Source organism: Xiphophorus maculatus, chromosome 19 (genome assembly GCF_002775205.1).
Source record: "Xiphophorus maculatus strain JP 163 A chromosome 19, X_maculatus-5.0-male, whole genome shotgun sequence".
NCBI lineage: Eukaryota > Metazoa > Chordata > Actinopteri > Cyprinodontiformes > Poeciliidae > Xiphophorus > Xiphophorus maculatus.
In genome coordinates, this window is record NC_036461.1 from 27,562,465 (window position 1) to 27,582,664 (window position 20,200).

Below are 20,200 nucleotides of genomic sequence, written 5' to 3' on the forward strand. Positions count from 1 at the left end.
CGTTTAAAACCCCAGGACTGATGACCGATAAAAACGAGTTGGTGGCGATGGCACCGTGAAGAATCCGCCACTGTAAATCACCAGTCCGTTTTTTTATCGGAGGTTTGTACAGAGTCCTCCACTGAGGTTTCTGACTTTTGAGTCTGTCGCTCCACACACTGATATTTCTTTTGTGGAGAGTTCTTTTGTTCAGGATTTTTCCACAATATTTGTACAGTACTTTTGGCCCTGTTTTGCATAAGTCCAGTCCTTCGTCCGGACTTTGTAGTAGGGGACCACCGTCCTCTCCGAAATCCGGAATTATAAACACGTCTGGGAATGGGTCAGTCGGATCGGGCAGGCACTCTGTTTTTGGCGTGCAGCTGCAGGAGCCGCCTCTCCCCAGCCATCATCTGTACCTTCACCCGGTCCAGGAAGTGCTGTGTTAACCTGGCGGACCGGATCCCCAGCAGTGAGCCGACTCCCTGGATGTCCCCAAAATCCGATCCAGCCACTTGCACCAACCGTCCCAGGGTCACCGTTCCGGACCTGACCAGCGCCTCAGCAAGTCCTGGTGTGGCACCGTCACGGACATCTAGTCTCGCTCCATACACTAGTGGTTCTTCTAAAAGCCAGTGCAGAGAAATTTGCGTCCTTGATCTGTGCTGTTTAAAAAGAACACATGATTTAAAAACACTTTGATAAAACTGAGGCAACCCTTTTAACTTTAAAAGACTAAAATCGGTTAAAAACAGAGCAGCATCCAGCCCCAGACAATTAACACGTCTGAGAATGCAGCTGGCCACATCTTTCCATACAGGGGAACCTGTCAGGTACTTCTGGAGGAACTGGATATGAAAAGTAGCTGTTCTACTGGCCAGGTGGACAAGGCCCTGGCCCCCCTCCTCTCTCGATAAAAACAAAACAGACTGTGGCACCCAGTGTAGACCATTCCAAAAGAAGTTGACCATCTCTGATTGGATCTTTGCAAGTAGGCCAGATGGTGGGTTTAACACAGCAAGTTTGTGCCACAGTTGAGAAGCAACGAGGTTGTTTAAAACCAGCACTCTGCCCCGGTATGACATCTGTGAGTGCAGCCACTTCCATTTTGACACCTTGTTTTGTATTTTTTGTTCAATGTTTTCCCAGTTCTTACACACAGTAGTTTTATTGCCTAAAAATACACCCAAATACTTAAAACCATCTTTCTTCCAGAAAAGACCCTGAGGGAGAACTGGGAGCCCGTCAGACCACTCGCCGACAGCCAGTGCTTCGCTTTTCCCCCAGTTCACCCTTGCAGCGGACAAAGTGGAAAACTTTTCCGTGATCTCAGTTAAAATACTGACATCTCGCTGATCTTTAATAAAAACAACAACATCGTCGGCATAGGCAGATAAAACCACCTTGTTTTTAAAACCAGGTAAAACCAGCCCATAAACACTCGAGCGTATTTTCTGGAGGAGAGGTTCCAGGGAGAGTGCGTAGAGCATCCCCGAGAGCGCACAGCCCTGTCGAACGCCTCTACACACCCTAAAAGGAGCACACAGGCTACTGTTGATCTTCAGCACACTCTCAATGTCACTGTACAGAACCTGGATCTTGGTAATAAGAACCTCGCTGAACCCAAACCCCCTCATGGTTTTCCAGAGGAAGCCGTGTTCAACGCGGTCAAATGCCTTTTCTTGATCTAGTGAAATCAAGCCAGTCTGCAAACCAAATGAACCAGAGACCTCCAAAATGTCCCGAATTAGGTAGATAGACTTATACTTAGACTTAGACTGACTTTATTGTCATTTTGCATGCACAGGGTGTATACAGAACGAAATTCCGTTGCATACGGCTCAGGACAATGTTTTGAGCTTCCAATGTTGTGAGGTTATTCCAGAATAAAATAAAATACAGTATTAAATATGAGTATAAATCTAAATATAAAATATAAAGTGCAGGAATGACAGTAAAATATAAGTTATTTAACTCTGTACATGTGCAAGGTATAAGGTGGAGACCAGTTTTTGAGTGCAGTCCAGTTAAGAGTTCAGCAGTCTGATGGCAAGTGGGAAAAAGCTGTTTCGGAACCTGGTGGACCTGCACCGGATGCTGCGGAACCTCTTTCCAGAGGGCAGCAGGGAGAACAGTCCATGGTGGGGGTGTGAGGGGTCACTGACGATGTTTCGGCCTCGGGACACGCAGCGCTGGGATGAAATGTCCTGAATGGAGGGAAGGGGGGCCCCGATGATCCTCTCTGCTGTCCGCACCACTCTCCTCACTTTCTTCCAGTCGGAGGCGCTGCAGCCTCCACACCACACAGAGAGGCAGCTGGTCAGAATGCTCTCTATGGTGCTTCTGTAGAACGTCTTGAGGATGGGTGGGGGCAGGTGTGCTCTTCTCATCCTCCACAGGAAGTACAAGCGTTTCTGTGCCCTCTTGACCAGAGACGTGGTGTTCACAGTCCAGGTGAGGTTGTTTGTGATGTGCACCCCCAGGAATTTGGTACTGCTGACCACCTCCACAGCCGAGCTGTTGATGAGCAGTGGAGCGTGGCTGGGCCGGTTCTTCCTGAAGTCGACGATCATCTCCTTCGTCTTGTCAACGTTCAGGATCAGGCTGTTGTCTCTGCACCCGTCCACCAGCTGCTCCACCTCCTCTCTGTAGTCCAGGTCGTTGTCGTCTCTGATGAGGCCCACCACCGTTGTGTCGTCAGCGAACTTCACGATGTGGTTGGTGGCGAACCTGGGGACGCAGTCATGTGTCATCAGAGTGAACAGCAGAGGGCTCAGGACGCAGCCCTGAGGGGAGCCTGTGCTGAGGGTGATGACATCGGAGGTGTGTTGTCCGATCCGGACTGACTGAGGTCTGTCGGTGAGGAAGTCTAGCAGCCAGTTGCGCAGGGGGGTGCTGAAGCCCAGGTGTCCCAGTTTTTCTGCCAGATGCTGTGGGATGATTGTGTTGAACGCTGAGCTGAAGTCCAGGAACAACATCCACACATGAGTGTTCTTCTCCTCCAGGTGAGCCAGGCTCAGGTGTAGGGTGGAGGAGATAGCGTCCTCAGTGGAGCGGTTTCGGAGGCAAACTGGAACGGGTCGAATGTGGAGGGTAGATGTTATCTACCATGGACCTGCTGGGGACGCAATAGGTCTGATCCCGGTGGATGATCTGCTCCATAGCTCTTCCTAGCCTCGTGGCCAGGGCTTTGGAGAGGATCTTGTAGTCGGTGCAGAGGAGGGACACAGGGCTTGTTGTCCTGCAGGTTTCCCTTTTTGGGCAGCAAGGTGATAACTGCCCTGCAGCAGGACAAAGGGAGTGAACCAGTAAGCAGGCTCTCATTATAGACGTCGAGCATGTCTTGGGCCAGAAGATCCCAGTAGGCCTTGTAAAACTCCACAGTGAGCCTGTCAATGCCTGGGGACTTCTGGCCCTGCATGCTGAGGAGGGCTGTGTGGAGTTCTTGAAGCCCCAGAGGGCGCTCCAGCTCAGTGTTGGTCTCCTCGGAGACCTGAGGTAGTTCATTGCAGAACTCCTCGAACAGTTCATCGTTCTCCTCATATTCACTCTGGAACAGAGAAACGTAAAACTCCACAGCCCTCCTCCTGATCTGCCCTGGTCCACTCAGTTGCTGCCCTGTGTCCGACAGCAAAGAGTGGATCTGCTTCCTCTGCCCGTGCTTCCTCTCCAAGCTGAAGAAAAAGCCAGAGGGAGCATCCATCTCCGTGATGTTCTGGATCCGGGACCTGACCAATGCGCCTTGGACTTTATTCTCCAGCAGGTTTGCTAAAACTAGCCTTTTAGATTTGAGAGCTTCAATGTCCTCTCGATTTCCTGTGGATTCACTAAGTCGTTCTAATTCCACAATGTTCATATCCAGATCTCTGATAGATCCAGTAATGTCACGGGTGACATTAAGAGTGTGCTGCTGACTCAGCAGTTTTATCTGAACTTTCCCATGGTCCCACCACTGTCTCAGACAAGTAAAATCAGACTTTCTCTGTCTAAAACCAGTCCAAAAATAACCTAAAATCTCCTTAAAACCCTGATCATAAGTTAAAGCTGAGTTAAAATGCCAGTAAGCGCTTCTAGGTAAAATGTTTCTGATAAAAACACTACCTAAAAGAAACGAGTGATCTGTAAAAGCCACCAGTAAAATCTGGCATGTTTTAAACACGTTAAAATGGTGTTTAAAACAATAAATACGATCAAGTTGAGCTAAAGAGATTCAGTTTTCTTTAATGTGGGACCATGTGTGCTGCCTGGAGCCTCCATGCATCCTCCTCCATATGTCCACCAGGCCGTGAGACGAGACCAGCTGCCAGAGAGCATGTTGGGCCGCCGGATACGGCTCTGCATGATTACGATCTAAAAACTCGTTTTCTGTACAATTAAAATCCCCGCCTATAAAAACATAATCCTCAGACCCACAATCACCCAACCTTTCCCCAATTTTTTCAAAAAAACGCTTTTTCTCTGCATTGGTGATGGGAGCATAAATATGAATAAAAACCATGCTAAAATGATCAAACTTTGTTTGATCATTTTAGCTTGGTTTGAGGGTGTGAGTATTGGGACCAGACCTAACTGTTTACATCCATCACTGCCGTTATTTTTATTGACTCATCGTATTAACAACCTTATTCACGTGTGGTTTAAAATAAATATCTTATTTAATGGAAACACTGCAATTGCAAAATTATTATTTTTTCAACATTAGAATAATATAGACTTCTTTCTGATTTTTACTGGCAGGTGACATCTAACATTAAGATGTATTATCGCCATCTACTATGCTGGGGTGTGGACCAGAGTATCTCCCTTTAATCTAAATTCTTATATATAATCCTGTGTCCTTCAAAAATTTTATAACTGCTTTATTTATTTTATGTTTAATTAATATCTTAAGTTTTAATGTCTCTATATCATATTTCCTAATTTCTTGTTTTAGCTTCTCTCTACTTACCATATATTTTTCACAACGAATTATTATATGTTCCACTGTTTCCATATCCATACCACACTCACAACTACCTGTAGGATGTTTACCAATCAAATGTAAAGTTTTATTTAATCCAGTATGTCTGAGCCGCAATCTTGTTCTTTTCAATTTTCTCCTATTATTTCCATATTTCCTACTTTCTTTTGTATATGAAATAAATGACGACCTTTAGTTCCTTCCTCCCACAATTGTTGCCATTCGGATTTTATTTTGCTCTTAAGTGAGTTTATTTCAGATTTACAATACGCTATTTCCAGACTTCTACTTTGTTTTAAAGACACCTTAGCTAAATGATCTGCCATATCATTCCCTTCTATATCTTTATGAGCAGGTATCCACATAAACCTAATCTTTATTTGAGTTTGTGTCATTCTAAATCTAACTTCATAAATTTCATATACCAACTCCATACGACTTTCAGATTTAAAATATTTAAAATAGACATTAGTGAGGAAAATGAATCTGAACATATAAGAATTTTTTCTATTTTATTTTGCTCTACCCACTGTAAGGCCATCAGTAATATTTCCATTGTATACACAGCTAAATGATCAGATAGAATAGAATAGAATTACTTTATTCATCCCAGCAGGGAAATTATTTCGCAGTTACAACAGCATAGAGACAAGACACACACAACCACCACTGAGTAGCAATTGTAGACAAAATAAAAATAAAATATAACATGCTGTCAATATAAAAAGCAGCTTAGAGCAGTCCTTGCAAAGATTCAAAAAATGCAGATATGTATATGTAAATATATGTACAGCAAGTGTGCCACAGTGCAGTTGTGCAAAATTGGACGGATTAGTGCAGAACAATGATTTAGCTTTTATTGTACAGTGAGATGGCATGTGGCAGGAAGGATTTCCTGTATCTGTCCCTACGACAGCAGAGCTGGAGCAGCCTATGTGAGAAGGTGCTCCACTGTCTGTCCACTATGTGGTGGAGAGGGTGCTGTTTATTGTCCATAATAGACAGAACCTTCTTCAGTGTCCTCCTCTCCACCACAGTTTCCAGGGACTCCAGCCTTAGTCCCAGTACAGAGCCGGCTTTCCTGATGATTTTGTCTAGTCTATTAGAGTCGCTGGCTCTGATGCTGCTTCCCCAACACACAGCAGCAAAGAAGATGGCACCGGCAACAACACTGTGATAAAAGGTCTCCAACATCTTGCTGCACACATTGAAGGATCTCAGCTTCCTTAAAAAATAGAGTCTGCTCATCCCCTTCTTGCACACAGCATCAGTGTTAGATGCCCAGTCCAGTCTGTTGCCGATTACAACTCCCAGGTATTTGTAATCCTCCACCTCCTCCACCACTTCCCCTTTGACCTTTAGTGGCCGTGAAGGTATCTTCTTCCTTCTGAAGTCAATCACCATCTCTCTGGTCTTACTAATGTTGAGCCTCAGGTGATTCTGCTCAGACCACTCCACAAAGCTGTCCACCAGTGTCCTGTACTCCCCCTCCCCTCCATCCCCTATACACCCGACAACCGCTGAGTCATCAGAAAACTTCTGTAGGTGACATGACTCAGAGTTGTAGTGGAAATCAGTGGTGTACAAGGTGAAGAGAAAGGGAGAAAGCACAGTTCCCTGTGGAGCTCCTACGTCACTGACCACCACATCAGACAGGACACTGCCCAGACGGACAAACTGTGGCCTGCCTGTCAAGTAGTCAGTCACCCAGGAGATCACTGAGTCGTTGACACCCATCCTTCCCAGCTTCTCACCCAGCAGCAGAAGCTGGATGGTGTTGAAGGCACTGGAGAAATCAAAGAATGTGATTCTCACAGTGTCTCCTCCACCATCCAGGTGCGAAAGTGCTTGTTGCAGCAGGAAGATGACGGCATCGTCAACTCCTAAGTGGGGCTGGTAGGCAAATTGCAGGGGGTCTAGAAACGTCATCACCTGAGGCCTCAGCTGGGCCAGGACCAGTCTCTCCATGACCTTCATCACATGAGATGTGAGAGCAACTGGTCTGTAGTCCTCTGGGTCGGCTGGCCTTGGCTTCTTGGGAACAGGAACCACATGTGATGTCTTCCACCGCAGCGGGACTCTCTCCAGCCTCAAGCTCAGGTTGTACATGTGTGCCAGTACAGGGGCCAGCTGGATGGAGCAGGTCTTCAGGACCGTGGTGTAATGCCATCAGGTCCTGCAGCCTTCCCCTGGTGTAATCGCTCCAACTGTCTCTCAACCTGGCCTGTAGTCACCGTTAACTGGGGGTAGGTGTTGTTGTCTGCAGTGGAGATGGGGCAGGAGAGGGGAGGTGGGGGGCTGAAGGAGAGGTGGTGTGCTGGAGAATGCCGGTAGGTGGGTTGAACAACTTGGGGCAGTGTGGATGTGTGGGGGGATGGTGGTGGTATGGGAGTAGCAGGAGGTGAGCTGAACCTGTTGAAAAACTGGTTGAACTGGTTTGCTCTGTCCCGGCCCCCAGATATCTGTATGTCCTTCCCCTTCATTCCAGCGATGTTCTTCATTCCTTTCCACACATCTCTCACACTGTTCTGCTCGAGTTTGGACTCAAGCTTCCTCCTGTAGTTGTCCTTGCATGTCCTCAGTGTCTCTCTGAGTTCACGCTGGACTCTCCTCTGCTCCTCCTTATCTCCTGACCTGAAAGCCATCTTCTTTTTGTTTAAAAGTGCCTTCAGATCACTGGTAATCCAGGGTTTGTTGTTGGAGAAGCAGCGCACGGTCCGGGCTGGCATGACAGTGTCCTCACAGAATCTGATGTTTTCAGTGATGCAGTCAGACATGTTGTCTATGTCCTCCCCATGAGGCCCACAGAGCACATCCCAGTCTGTCTACCCGAAGCAGTCCTGCAGTGCCTCAGCTGCCTCCTGTGTCCACCTCCTCACCGTCCTGATGCGCACAGGCTGCCTGCTCACTAAGGGGACATACTTGGGAGTCATCCTTACCAAGATGTGGTCCAACCTGCCAAGGGGGGGCAGGGCTGTGGCGCTGTATGCATCTTTGGCATTAGCATACAGGAGATCCAGCATTTTGTTTTCCCTGGTGGGACAGTCAACATACTGCTGGAAGTTGTGTAGCGCTTTGTCCAATGATGCATGATTAAAGTCACCTGTGATGACCATGAAGGCGTCCGGGTGTTTAGTCTGTAGTTTGGCTGCAGTAGCGCTGATGACGTCACAGGCCACCGCTGCATCAGCTGATGGGGGAATGTAAACAGCGATCAAAATGGCGGACGTAAACTCCCTCGGTAAATAATACGGCCGCATTCCCACAGCCAGAAGTTCAATGTCCGGGCTACAAATCTGTTCCTTCATGTTAACATGACCGGGATTACACCACGTCTCACTCACATAAAGTGCAATCCCTCCGCCCTTCTTCCGACTCTTGGAAAAGTCCCTATCCCCCCGCACCAAGGAAAATCCAGGAACCTCCACGCTGTAGTCTGGAATAAGCGAGTGTAGCCAGGTTTCCATGAAGCAGAAGATACTGTACTCCCTGTATGAAACAAAGATGTTCTTTGTCCAATGAGGCATGAAACAAAGACGTTCTTTGTTTCATAAATACACCTAATTCTGGAGTAGCATAAGCAAATCCTGTTTTATTTAAGACTAAATCATTTGAACCATCTGTATATATAATTGTAAAGAATTTATACATATTTTTAATTGTCATTTACAAAACTTACCTAGTTATTATCTTTATTAACTTGTACTTCTTTATAAACCTCTAGATCAACATTCGCATATGGAAACAACCAAAAAGGTGTAATTGGATAAAGCACCGCAGCACAGTATCTCTTTTCTGGTATTCCAGGGATGTTAAACTCCAGTCCTCAAGGTCTGGTGTCCTGCAGTTTTTAGATGTGCCACAAGTACAAAACACTGGAATAAAATGGCTTAATTATCTCCTCCTTGTGTAGATCAGTTCTCCAGAGCCTTGCTAATGACCTAATTATTCTATTCAGGTGGTGCAGCAGAGACACATCTAAAAGTTGCAGGACAGTGGACCTTGAGGACTGGAGTTTTGACACCTGTGCTGTATCCCCATTTCCCTAACGCATTTTTCTGCTGCCCATGCAGAACAGTCTATTTTAGCTTTTCCACTCTCCCAGCAAAGTCTCAGGATTCTTACTGCTGGATTATTCTCCTCATTATGTCCCTGCAAACTCACACAATAATTCAGTATAATTTGTTTTTGTCTTAAATATAAAGGAATCTCCCCCATTTCCACCTGCACTGCCAAAGAGGGAGCTGTCTTCAAAGCTCCACAGCATAATCTCAAAGCTTGATTCTGAATTACTTCTAATTTACTAATCACTGTTTTTGCAGCCTGCCTGTAAACTACACATCCGTAATCCAACACTGATCTGATCAAGGCAACATAAATCTTTTTTAAATTAATTTTATATGCGCCCCAATCTAATCCTAATAATATAGACAAAATGTGCACACATTTTGTAAAGGAAACACATCTAGGGACGCACTAACAAGAAGGTGTTGCTGAGAGATGGCAGCAGCTTCTACAGTGAAAAGGTCTGAATGCATGATTGGTTACAGCTGTGCAGCTCTGCGTGTGCATAAATAGTCCTGACATCTTAGTTAGGCCATATTGTGGAGGATCATGGATGATTTGGCATTGGAACGTTACTTTGATGATTCTATCGCAAATGTGAGTATATAGCCCTGTGCTGGAAAAGTGGATTTAAGCACTTCTATGCTGGTCCTGGACCTGAACTGAGAGGGAAACTTAAGTGTTTTCACAAGCCAATCTTAAACTTAAAACTACATTTTACTCTATAAACATTTTGCAGTTTAAAATGCAAAATTAAATAAATAAACCAGCTTAAGGTTTAACTACATTGATTTATTGAAAGACTCTTTTAGTGATGTACTTTAAAAGATCTAACAGATTTTTTAAAAGAAAATAACTCCATTTTGTACTTAAAATACCTTGCAATATTAAAGAGCTTGTGATGTTATGCAGTCTGACAAGTTTTACAGCGCCCTACGATTCACTTACACAAATATAAGAACATTGAATGATTGATTAATTTCAGCAATGTATTTCAAAATGTGAAACACAGTCAAGACAAACATTGATATTTTGACCATTTATTTTTAACTTCTTGTATTTACAATAAAATAACATATGGCCTGAGCCACACTTTTTCTTCCTACTCAACACATTTATATGCTTACATTACAGTGCTTTGTGTATAGATAGCTTCTTGATATTTCTTACCTTCTTTGTGGAGGTTGTGTAAAATAGTTCAAGTTAGCAGTCCTCAACATGATTTTGTAGGTGGGAGCATAATAATTTATAATCATTTGTTTGTCTTGTATAATATTTTTGTTGTCTTTTAACCTGAATTTTGTGTTTTATTAATTTAAGTCATAACCACTGAAATAAACAGATGGCATAATATATAATGCTTTGTGGAATGAGTTTAACATATGGAATTGAAATGCTGAAACACCTTTTCAGTGATATTCAAATTAATAGAGATGCATTTCTCTACAAATTTCTGACATTCTGGGTCATAGATGGATATTTTGCTCAGACATCTAAAAGTTTGGTTTACATCAATGATAGTTTCTCATGTAGTGTTGTATAATATTAGTTACTAACTTAATCTAGACTTATTTTTTCACCACCAACAGGCTTATTTTGAAAACAATATTCTTGGCCATAATTTAATAGTGTTAGGTCTCAATTATGGTACCCTCTGCTCCCCTGCTGGCAGCCACACAGTAACCCTTCTTCACTTTGTTTTCCTGCAGGACCCGAGCTACATGGTTGAGGAGGAGCTTGATCTTCAAAACTCTCTCAAAGAGTCACATGCATCAAGCACCAACTCACAGAATTCATCCAACCTATTGGGTGAAACTGAAACAAGTGGCAGGTTGAGTAATGATCTAGACCTCAGCTTCCTACCTGATGACCTCGGCAATCAAAGCTCTACTACCACAGGTACTAAAGGGGTATGTTATTATCCAATTAGAGGTTATTCTTTTTTTTGTTCGTAAGAGCATGTTAATTCAGGAATAACTGCTACTTGTACAGTAAATTTTACAACACATCTGTGTCACAGACAAAGATGATCAAATATTAGCTCAAAAGAAATACTGTGTATCCTGATGAGTAAGGGCTACAGTCCACCTCCTATAGCATTTTTTCATGTGGTCTACAAGAATATAAATGAGCAAGGCAAAAGAAATGCAATGCAGATATGAATAACTAATAAATAAATAAAGCAACTTAAGGATACTTGTAGGTGATAATTTAATAAATAAAGAATAGATATTTAGGTTATTCAGCATATTTTATCAATAATAACTAGTAAATGTCTGAAGAAATTTAAAAGCAAACGGCCAAAGTATGCCTGTCGGTTGGAACCCAGCATTCTGGGTTCAGCCTCTTCTCATTTGTACCCAGAACAAAACTTAGGAAGTGGATTTTTTTATGAGTTTCTACAACTCAGTTTGTTGCTCAGAAAATGAGCAAAAATGCTGAGGTGAACAAAAATGTAGTCAACAGCATGTGGAGTATCATTATTGTGTTGACAAACATGGACTTGCTCCATTCAATATGCTAACATTAGTGTATAAACAAAAATTTGCCAAAATGCTAAAGTTGGCTTAAATGCTGTCAGTAGTACATGGTATCAGCCTCATGTAGATTTACATGCACTCAATCCACTCATAGCTAAAATACTTATTTTATGTACAAAGCTTATGTTGACATGAGGGCTTGTTTGTCACCAAAGTAAAGCAACCTGAACCAGCTCTTCGTTCAAAGAGTCCCAACCCCTTGACCCTAATGGGTTGGTCCCAAGCAGGTCAAAACAGACCACTTTGGCGGTCCTTTTTAGCTGGTGTTGAGGTGAATACATCAGCCTCCAACCACCTGGGATCCAAACATCAAACCCACTTCAGCTGGTGGCCTGGTCAGACTGAGTAACCTGCAGCAACCAGAATTGCACTAGGAATTGAGCTGAATTTTTTTAGAAATCTGGGAAAATAGACTTCTGGGATTTTGTTTACTTTCTTGGTCAAATGTAAACCTCTGACACTTTTGTTGAGCGCAGCAACCAGCATTTAACACCAGGAAGAACTCTTAAAGAGGACAGTCTCAATAATCAAATTTCCACAACTACCAGTAAGATTTTATTGCTTTAATTTGCAGAGCTTAGAAGGTACAGCACAAAGGAAAAACTCCAGCAGAACAGAAAAAGCACATAAGTTGCAAAAATTACTGAATTATCTTACCCTAAAACTGTGGCTGAGTGAACTTTACCGCCCCCGCCCAGCCACCGCAGAAGCTGTCACGCATTTTCCCCGCCTGTCCACCAGGCGATACACATGAATGCGTTCGGCAGCACTCCCCGATGACTCACAAAAAATCTGGTGCAGATCGGTCGATGCAGCAAGGAGGTACAGCTGATGTATTAACTTAGGGGGCGCAGTGGAGTCAAATTACATTTCAATACTGTTGGGCTCTTTAGAGGTGAACAAAGGTCTTGCATATAGAGTTTGGTGCCAATCGGATCATCCATGTGTGATTTAAAGACAATCGTATAAAAATGGGGAGGGACTGATATTTCGCCATTTGGCCACGCTCACACAGTTCAGCCAGCAGCAAGTATTGACAGAGTTCATCATATTATCATTTATGTCAGTTTGCACATGATTAAACCCACATAAATAACAGAGAAAAAGTATGTCTATACAGCAGGAAAAACAGGTGACTTCCTGTCAGAAGTGGGCGGGGCTAAGGTGATGACATGAACAGACCATGTCGATGTGTTCAGGACCGGTCTGTAGTGAGACCTACGAAGTCTGACGCAGCTTTAATCTTGCATGTGGAAGTTAATCCTTGATGTTTCTTTGCAAATTGTCAAAGTTTGACACTTGGCCACGCCCACATGCTTTGACATAGGAGAAATCCTCTGATAACTTTTGACCTTTGATCCCTCAAAAGTGTGTTGAGTAATTGTGATGTCTGTATTTGAAAAAGTGTAGGAGGAGTTCAATCAGATACGACGTCTATAAAAAAGAGAAAACGACGGCTTTGATCCAAAATGGCCGACTTCCTGTTGGGTTTAGAGCATAGCTCCAAGAGACTTATTTGTACGTCCTGACAATATACACATGTGTACCAAGTGTCGTAATTCTAGGTTAAAGCATATCTTGGGGCTGATCATTTAAAATATTCTAGGGGCGCTATAGAGAAATTAGGCCACGCCCACCAAAGTTTGTTATGGATTCCTGTCGGCGGGTGGATAAGGATCCATCCTAGTGAGTTTGGAGCAGCTCAGCCCGAAACTGTGGAATTTAGAGCCAAACGTATGGCTTATTCAAAAACTATACTCTAGTATTCATATACAATAAAACAAATACACAATTTCAACCAATCAGTAATAGAAATATTCTTATCTACAAAATAAACATACCTTGTGCCTCTATGAAGGGGGCCGTTAATAACAAGATGCATTTTAACAATGTTGTTGCAACTTTTCTGTTAAACTGCCGTTCTATAATATAAACAGCAGCAGTTGTCTTATCAAAATAAAGGCATCAAATTAAAAACTGGAAGTCAATCATACATTATACAAAATAAAGGCAATAAGTGCTTAAAGGGAATACAACAAATCAGGGGCTTAATTTGGGGTTATTTACACATAGTTAAATCCCGACATTGTGAAGCTGAGCTGTGAGACAGAAGAATGAAGAACAGCAGCTCCAGCTCTGATCCTGAGTGACCCTTCCTCACAAAAACGATCCAGCAGATTATGGGACACAACCAGTGACTGTTTTGTTCTTTCTGCAAAATTGAATGCATTTATTTGGTGCACTGGCTCAACTTACCCCACAGTCAACTCTTTAGAAAAAGTGACATGCAATATAAGCACGTCTAACTTGGTTTAATACACTGGCAAATTTTCAATGTGTTTGGTATACATATTTTAGCTTTCAGGTAGCAGTTATTAAAGCTGGAAGGTAAAACAAAGTTGTTGTTTTTTTTTAAATAGACATACTTATCACATTACCATATGCAACAAATAGAGGGACAGTAAAATAGAGGAATGTGCTGAATTTATGATATCATAACAATTGTATGCAATTGCCTAAATAAAGGGGGAGGGTCATCATATCACTGGTTCAACTTACCCCATTCTCTCTTATAATATTTTACACTTTGTCTATTGAGGTATGGGTATACTACTTTGTTCATCGCACAAAATACAACCAAAAATATCTGAAAACAGTTAGATAATAAAAAACTCAAATTACTTTCAAGCCTTAAAAATATTTGTTGACTCAAATCATACCATAGAAGCACAGCAAAAAAGTCCCTAACCATGAATTTGAAGCCATGTCTTCAATCAGTTGCAACAAAGTTTGATCTGTAGTAAATGCATCTCAATTATCTCCCATTTTTTCTGAAAAATTCTGACAATGACCTGAAAATAACTGCAATATACAGTCAGAGATTACACACTTCAAACTTACTGAAATAACTCCAACATTCTAATTTTTAGGGCACATGCCACACATTGTAAAAATAACTAAACAATTAACAATTAAATAATTTCCCTGCTGGGATGAATAAAGTAATTCTTCTAAACTTCACAGTTTTTTTTCTCTCTTTCTAAGGTCTTTTATTTTTCATTTAGTCCTAGCTACAGCAGCCACAAATCAAAATGCTGAGCTTGATGTTTTGGAGGACAGTGGCATAAATCTGGATGATAATTTGCATGATATGGCTGCAGTGAAATGTCAAGTGACAGTCAATTTGGGATCAGAGAGCAATGCTTCCCCGTTCTGTCCTATGACTCCAATGACCCCGATGACTCCAATGACCCCGATGACTCCAATGACCCCTGTGACAGAGAAATCGGGAATCATTCCACAGCTACAGTAAGTTTAGAAATGCCACTGAAATATATTCTAAGTACTTTGTTAGGGTTTGTACAGTTGGGGATCATATATTTAGAGTTTGCTGACCCAGGCTGGATATTACATTTATAGTGCAAAGAAAATGTAGATTAATAGGAGGTAAAAATAAGTTTGTTGGGAACATCAGCTGGTGCACATATGAGGATCAGAACAAGAAATATTTTTTAATATTATGTATATAAATATTATAGAGTATGACACAGGCTTTTGGAATTAAAGCAGAGCCAATTACCTCACATCACAAGGTGTCCTTAGGTGTGTTATGGCTAAACATTTATATCTTTCACAATGTGTTTTTGGTTTATATCATAAACTAAAATAATCTCTGAGTAGAGGACTTTTCAGTTGATTTTCTAATTATTGCTCATAAGAAAAAAGGAGCAAAATAATGTAAAATGGACTTTTCTGAGCTTTACATTTTTTTTAATGTTATCTTCCCATCAAAAACATATCTGGAGTATTGCTTTGGCTCTTTCATGTGTATTTGAGAAATCCTTTAATCTCCCATGGCAACCTTTTCGTTGCAGAAACAAGAGGGACCTTGTTAAGGTTGTTAAGAAAAACGGCAAGTGACTGAGGGTCATTGCGCATAACGGAAACCCTGTAAATTCTAGACACTAACGGGTACCATAGAATTGCACAAAAATCTGTGAGGGACGACGGAGTCCCTGCTCGAAAATCCGTGAAAGAGGTGTACGGAGCCTCGTGCCAGAAGCCCATTAAAATGCTGTCTACATCGTTTTAAACTGTGTGATTGTGAGCGTGAGTGGGAATAAAAATAGCAACAGGTATTTTGTTCCATATAACACAGTAGGAGTGTAACAGGTAAACCTTTTATGGATGCAAACTCGACTAAAAACCCTCCTGTTTATGATTGTATTAGAAACACAATGCAACATAGAATCAACAATCAAAACACGACATTAAGTCAGGTTCCATCAATAAATTTGTAATTTATTATGTTTCAGTGTTTGATATGATGTAAAGCACTTTGAAATGCCTTGCTGCTGAAATGTGCTATACAAATAAAATTTGATTGATTTGATTGACCTGAAAATGACCCCACAGCTGATCCCACTGGATCACAGTCGCTCATATTGTTTGATATTAAATTATATAATCACATATAGGATATCAGCTTAAAAGAGTAACTCTTTGCTTACATTTTTTTTAAATGTATCAAAGAAAAAAAGCAATGGATTAAAAAATTGTAGTAGTATCCCATTAAAAATATATTGACATTTTTGGTTGTATAAAGAGTTTAAGCAGTAATTATTTAACTGAATACTTTTCTATTTGCAAGGCACTGTTATCTTTTTTTTCTTTGCCCAGAAACATTGTCTCCACTGTAAACCTTGGCTGTCCGTTGGATCTAAAATTCATTGCACTGCAAGCCAGAAATGCAGAGTACAATCCAAAGGTGGTATACTCCACTGTTTACTTTCTCATTTTCAGTCTTTATGCATTTAATTTATTAATTTTCACCCATTTTTACCAGCGCTTTGCAGCTGTAATCATGAGGATCCGTGAGCCTCGAACAACAGCACTGATCTTCAGCTCAGGGAAGATGGTCTGTACAGGAGCCAAAAGGTCAGTCTCTTCTATTCAAATGGATTAGGCTGTTGAATTTTTATCTTAGAACTGGATTTAAAAGTCTTTGACTTTTTTTATGTTCTATTTTAAGAGAATTTAAGAAAACGTTTTATTCTTTTTAGAATATGACCAATTAAAAAGCTGTAAATGTTCCAGGAGATTCTATGAGATGCTGGAGGAATTACCCAATAGTTCTCAGTATTTTCTCTGAGTGGGTGGGGCTAAAGTCAAAATCAAGTCAAATCAAAGTACCACACCAACATGTGTACGGAATGATGCATGTGTAATTTAGAGCCAACCTTATGCAAATGTCAAGGAATTGGAATTTGCCATTCTGCTGTGCTCCAACCACCAGGCATCAAATCAAAAATCGGAAGTCAACCATACATTATACAAAATAAAACAAAAATAATGGCAATAAGCACAAAAAAGGGGATACAATAAATAAGGAGCTTAATTTGGGGTTATTTACACCTACATCTCCAGGTTTCAAGTAGTTAATGGAATCGTTCTGCCATGTTAGCACAGCAATGGATGGCATGTAAAAGAATAGTCTTTTCCCTCCAGCGTTGTGCACATGCTCCCAATGTCCAGATCTGAACAGTAATCTGCCGGGGAGCCATAAAGCAGTTTGGCTTCGCCCACTATTGACTATATAAAAATCTGGAAATTTCATGTGGGGGACAATTTTTGGTGAAGTTTTGGTTTTTGAATATGCTAAGACCTCCAAATAGTTCCATGTAGTACTGCAACTTTTAAAAAAGGCTTCAAAAGCTGTGTTTAGCCTTGGTCTCTTGTGTGTTTGAGCGGCTGCAGTGAGGAGGAGTCCCGTCTGGCAGCAAGGAAATATGCCCGGGTGGTCCAGAAACTTGGCTTCCCTGCCCGGTTTCTCGACTTTAAGATTCAGAACATGGTGGCCAGCTGTGACGTCTGCTTCCCCATAAGACTGGAAGGACTGGTTCTCACCCACCAACAATTCAGCAGGTACATTTATGAGCTTCCTGTTGTAAATCATCACCAGACATTTACAGGTTCATTCATACATAATTGGTTCTTTTGAAAATATAAACATTTATTAAACAATTGAGACCCTGTAAGAGTCCAGCTAAAATCACACTATCAATCAGTTGAGCAGACTGACTGCTATTAAAGAAAGGCAGATATGTTAAAATTGTTGAAGTAGAAGAGTGGACAGCAGAAAGTTTATTTCTCAGACAAATAATCAGGTGATCACCAAGCAAGATGAAGTACTGTGTTACAAGAAATACATAAATACATGATTCAATGTGTCAATGAGAAGCAAAACACAAAAAACTACAGTTGGCTTTAATATGCACTAAGAGAATGAATAAAGGCTTACCATTGTTCAGGATTTCTTTCTCAAGTTTATATCCAGCATGTTGGAGAGAATCCCCACTGATAAGAAAAGACTGAATATGAACTCTGCACATTCTTATCTACGTAGGAGGACAGTAAAAACATGTCTGCACATGCTGTTGTTTATGCATAGAGTTGTTATTGTAGACAGAGAGTAGGAGGGTCATTTGCTTGAAGGACGTTTCAGGAACAAGAAGTGAAGTGATTTTATCGCAGCAAAAAGAATTTCTCACTGAATAAATTTTCTTTTTCTCATTAATTGTATTTTCATAAAATATTTTCCTATGAGTTGCTCATTAGCAAACCTGAAATGTGGTGTTGGTTATTTCAGGTTTGGTGTTGGTAAGACCAATCTTACTCATTGGTCTTACTCTAATAGTCTGTGTGAATGATGTCTTCCCAGTTATGAGCCTGAGTTATTCCCAGGACTTATCTACAGGATGGTGAAACCTCGTATTGTCCTGCTCATCTTCGTATCTGGGAAGGTGGTTTTGACTGGTAATTAAATCTACATACATTGTTACAATATTTTCGCTAAAATTTATGTGATATTTTGTGAGCTCCAAATGCTATTAGCACATTTGGAGCTCCAATAGTTCCAAATGTCAATAGCATTTGGAACTATTACTGCTGTGAAGGTTCTGCAGTAACTTCTATTCACAGCTGCTCACCTCCAGCCCAGATCCCATCAGCAGCGTTGTGAACCGCCTGGTAGTAACATTAGGTTAAGGTGAAGCACAGAGCGAACAGGTGGTACCGGTGTGTCGCGTTTTCTTTATATGAGGATATCTCATTCTGACCAACAGCAGTGGGACTGACTCAGGCTGCCTGTAGTGAACTGGGCATTTAATCCAGCACTGGGCAGCCCGTCAGAAGTTTTCTCTGCAGCCGAACCATGTCTGTGTTTGGGGGTGAGAGGCTTTTTTTCCTGCTTTTGTGAGGACAGTTACAAAAATAAATAGAAACGGTTTTTCTAACTTCTACATCACACCTATGGTTTTATTCACAAACAAGTGTGTGTTGGAAAAATGATATATTGTAATTTTGTGTGACCCCTTCCCATCCGGGCTCCGCCCCTGCATATTTGGTGTTTGTACCCCAATGTCATGACAGTTGCTAGCTCAGTTGTTAGTGTCCTTTGGTTACTATGACTACATAAATAAGCCAGAAGCTTAGAGCCGACTCTTTCCTCGCTTTATAAATCTTTTACACAATATAAATACATTGCTCAAGACAGAATAAGAGTCGCTAAATGTATTATTAGTTGTTTTGGGAAACAAAAAGTCACTAGAGGAGTCTGAAAATTCGATCAACATAGCAACAAAGTGAATAAGTCAGTTAATTTTTATACACGCCAACTTGTGTGTAAAATATGGCACCACATTTTTTTCCAAGATGTGCAAATTATTCAAGATTGACTTCTGGTATGGTTAGACTTTATTAAAATTCAGCTCATATGACCAAAGGAAATGGAAGAGAAAGAAGGTGCTGGAAGGTGATCGGTGCATGTACTAAAATACATTTTCAAATTTGATTTCAGACGGAATATGATGAACAGCAACTATTTCAAGATAAACTTAGTTCAGAATACTTAGTTTGTGATCTATAAGCAAAATTAATTTGTTTTAACCTGATTGTTTTGAAGGTAAAACTAGTTCTTGCTAAGGTTAAGGATGTTCTGACACAACCCTGCTGTGAACTAGACATCAAGCATTGACATACAAAATTTTTAAAAAGTTGATCTGACTTTGTTACAGAATCTTATTTATATATTTTTATTTGTGAATTTAATTTTCAGGAGCTAAAGAACGTGCAGAGATCTACGAAGCCTTTGAGAACATTTATCCCATCCTGAAAGGCTTTAGAAAGCAGTGACAGCATTTTTGTTCTTGTGTAATTAAAATATGTGTTTAATGGTTAAATTCAGTGTCACACCATTCCTTTGGTTGAAAAACAGGGAAATTTGTTTTAGAGCTTGTTGACTTCCCTTGAACAAAATAAATATTTTTTTTAAATGTTGACCTACATAATTTTTTTGGGTTAATGTCAAGTTACAACAGACATTTTAAACGTCAACTTTGCATTAAAAGTGTCCTTATTTATCGAATGACGCTTAATGACGACAGTCCAAATATTCATGAAAACGTCTTCATGGTGTAATGTCAGTCTTGTACACACCCAGTCAAATAAAGTGTTACCCATTTTTGTTCAAGAAATGTTATTAAATATTTATTCATGTCATGGTACATTTAATTAATGATTTGATTATGGATTTATTTAATTTTGTCCATTTTATTCTTCCATACAATAAAAAAACCAACTTCTTTCTTAAGGTCTC

At 41.0% G+C, this 20,200-nt stretch overlaps 1 protein-coding gene across 1 annotated transcript; it reads left to right on the forward strand.

Annotated features, from left to right (window-relative positions):
* The first annotated feature begins 9,553 nt into the window (after positions 1-9,553).
* On the forward strand, positions 9,554-19,985 carry LOC102235561 (TATA-box-binding protein-like). Its single transcript, XM_005800921.2, has 8 exons — positions 9,554-9,601; positions 10,714-10,903; positions 14,610-14,853; positions 16,225-16,312; positions 16,391-16,482; positions 17,302-17,469; positions 18,266-18,360; positions 19,661-19,985. Exons 1-8 carry the CDS (start codon positions 9,554-9,556, stop codon positions 19,735-19,737), a joined length of 1,002 nt encoding a protein of 333 aa, XP_005800978.1. The 3' UTR covers positions 19,738-19,985.
* The last annotated feature ends 215 nt before the right edge of the window (positions 19,986-20,200 follow it).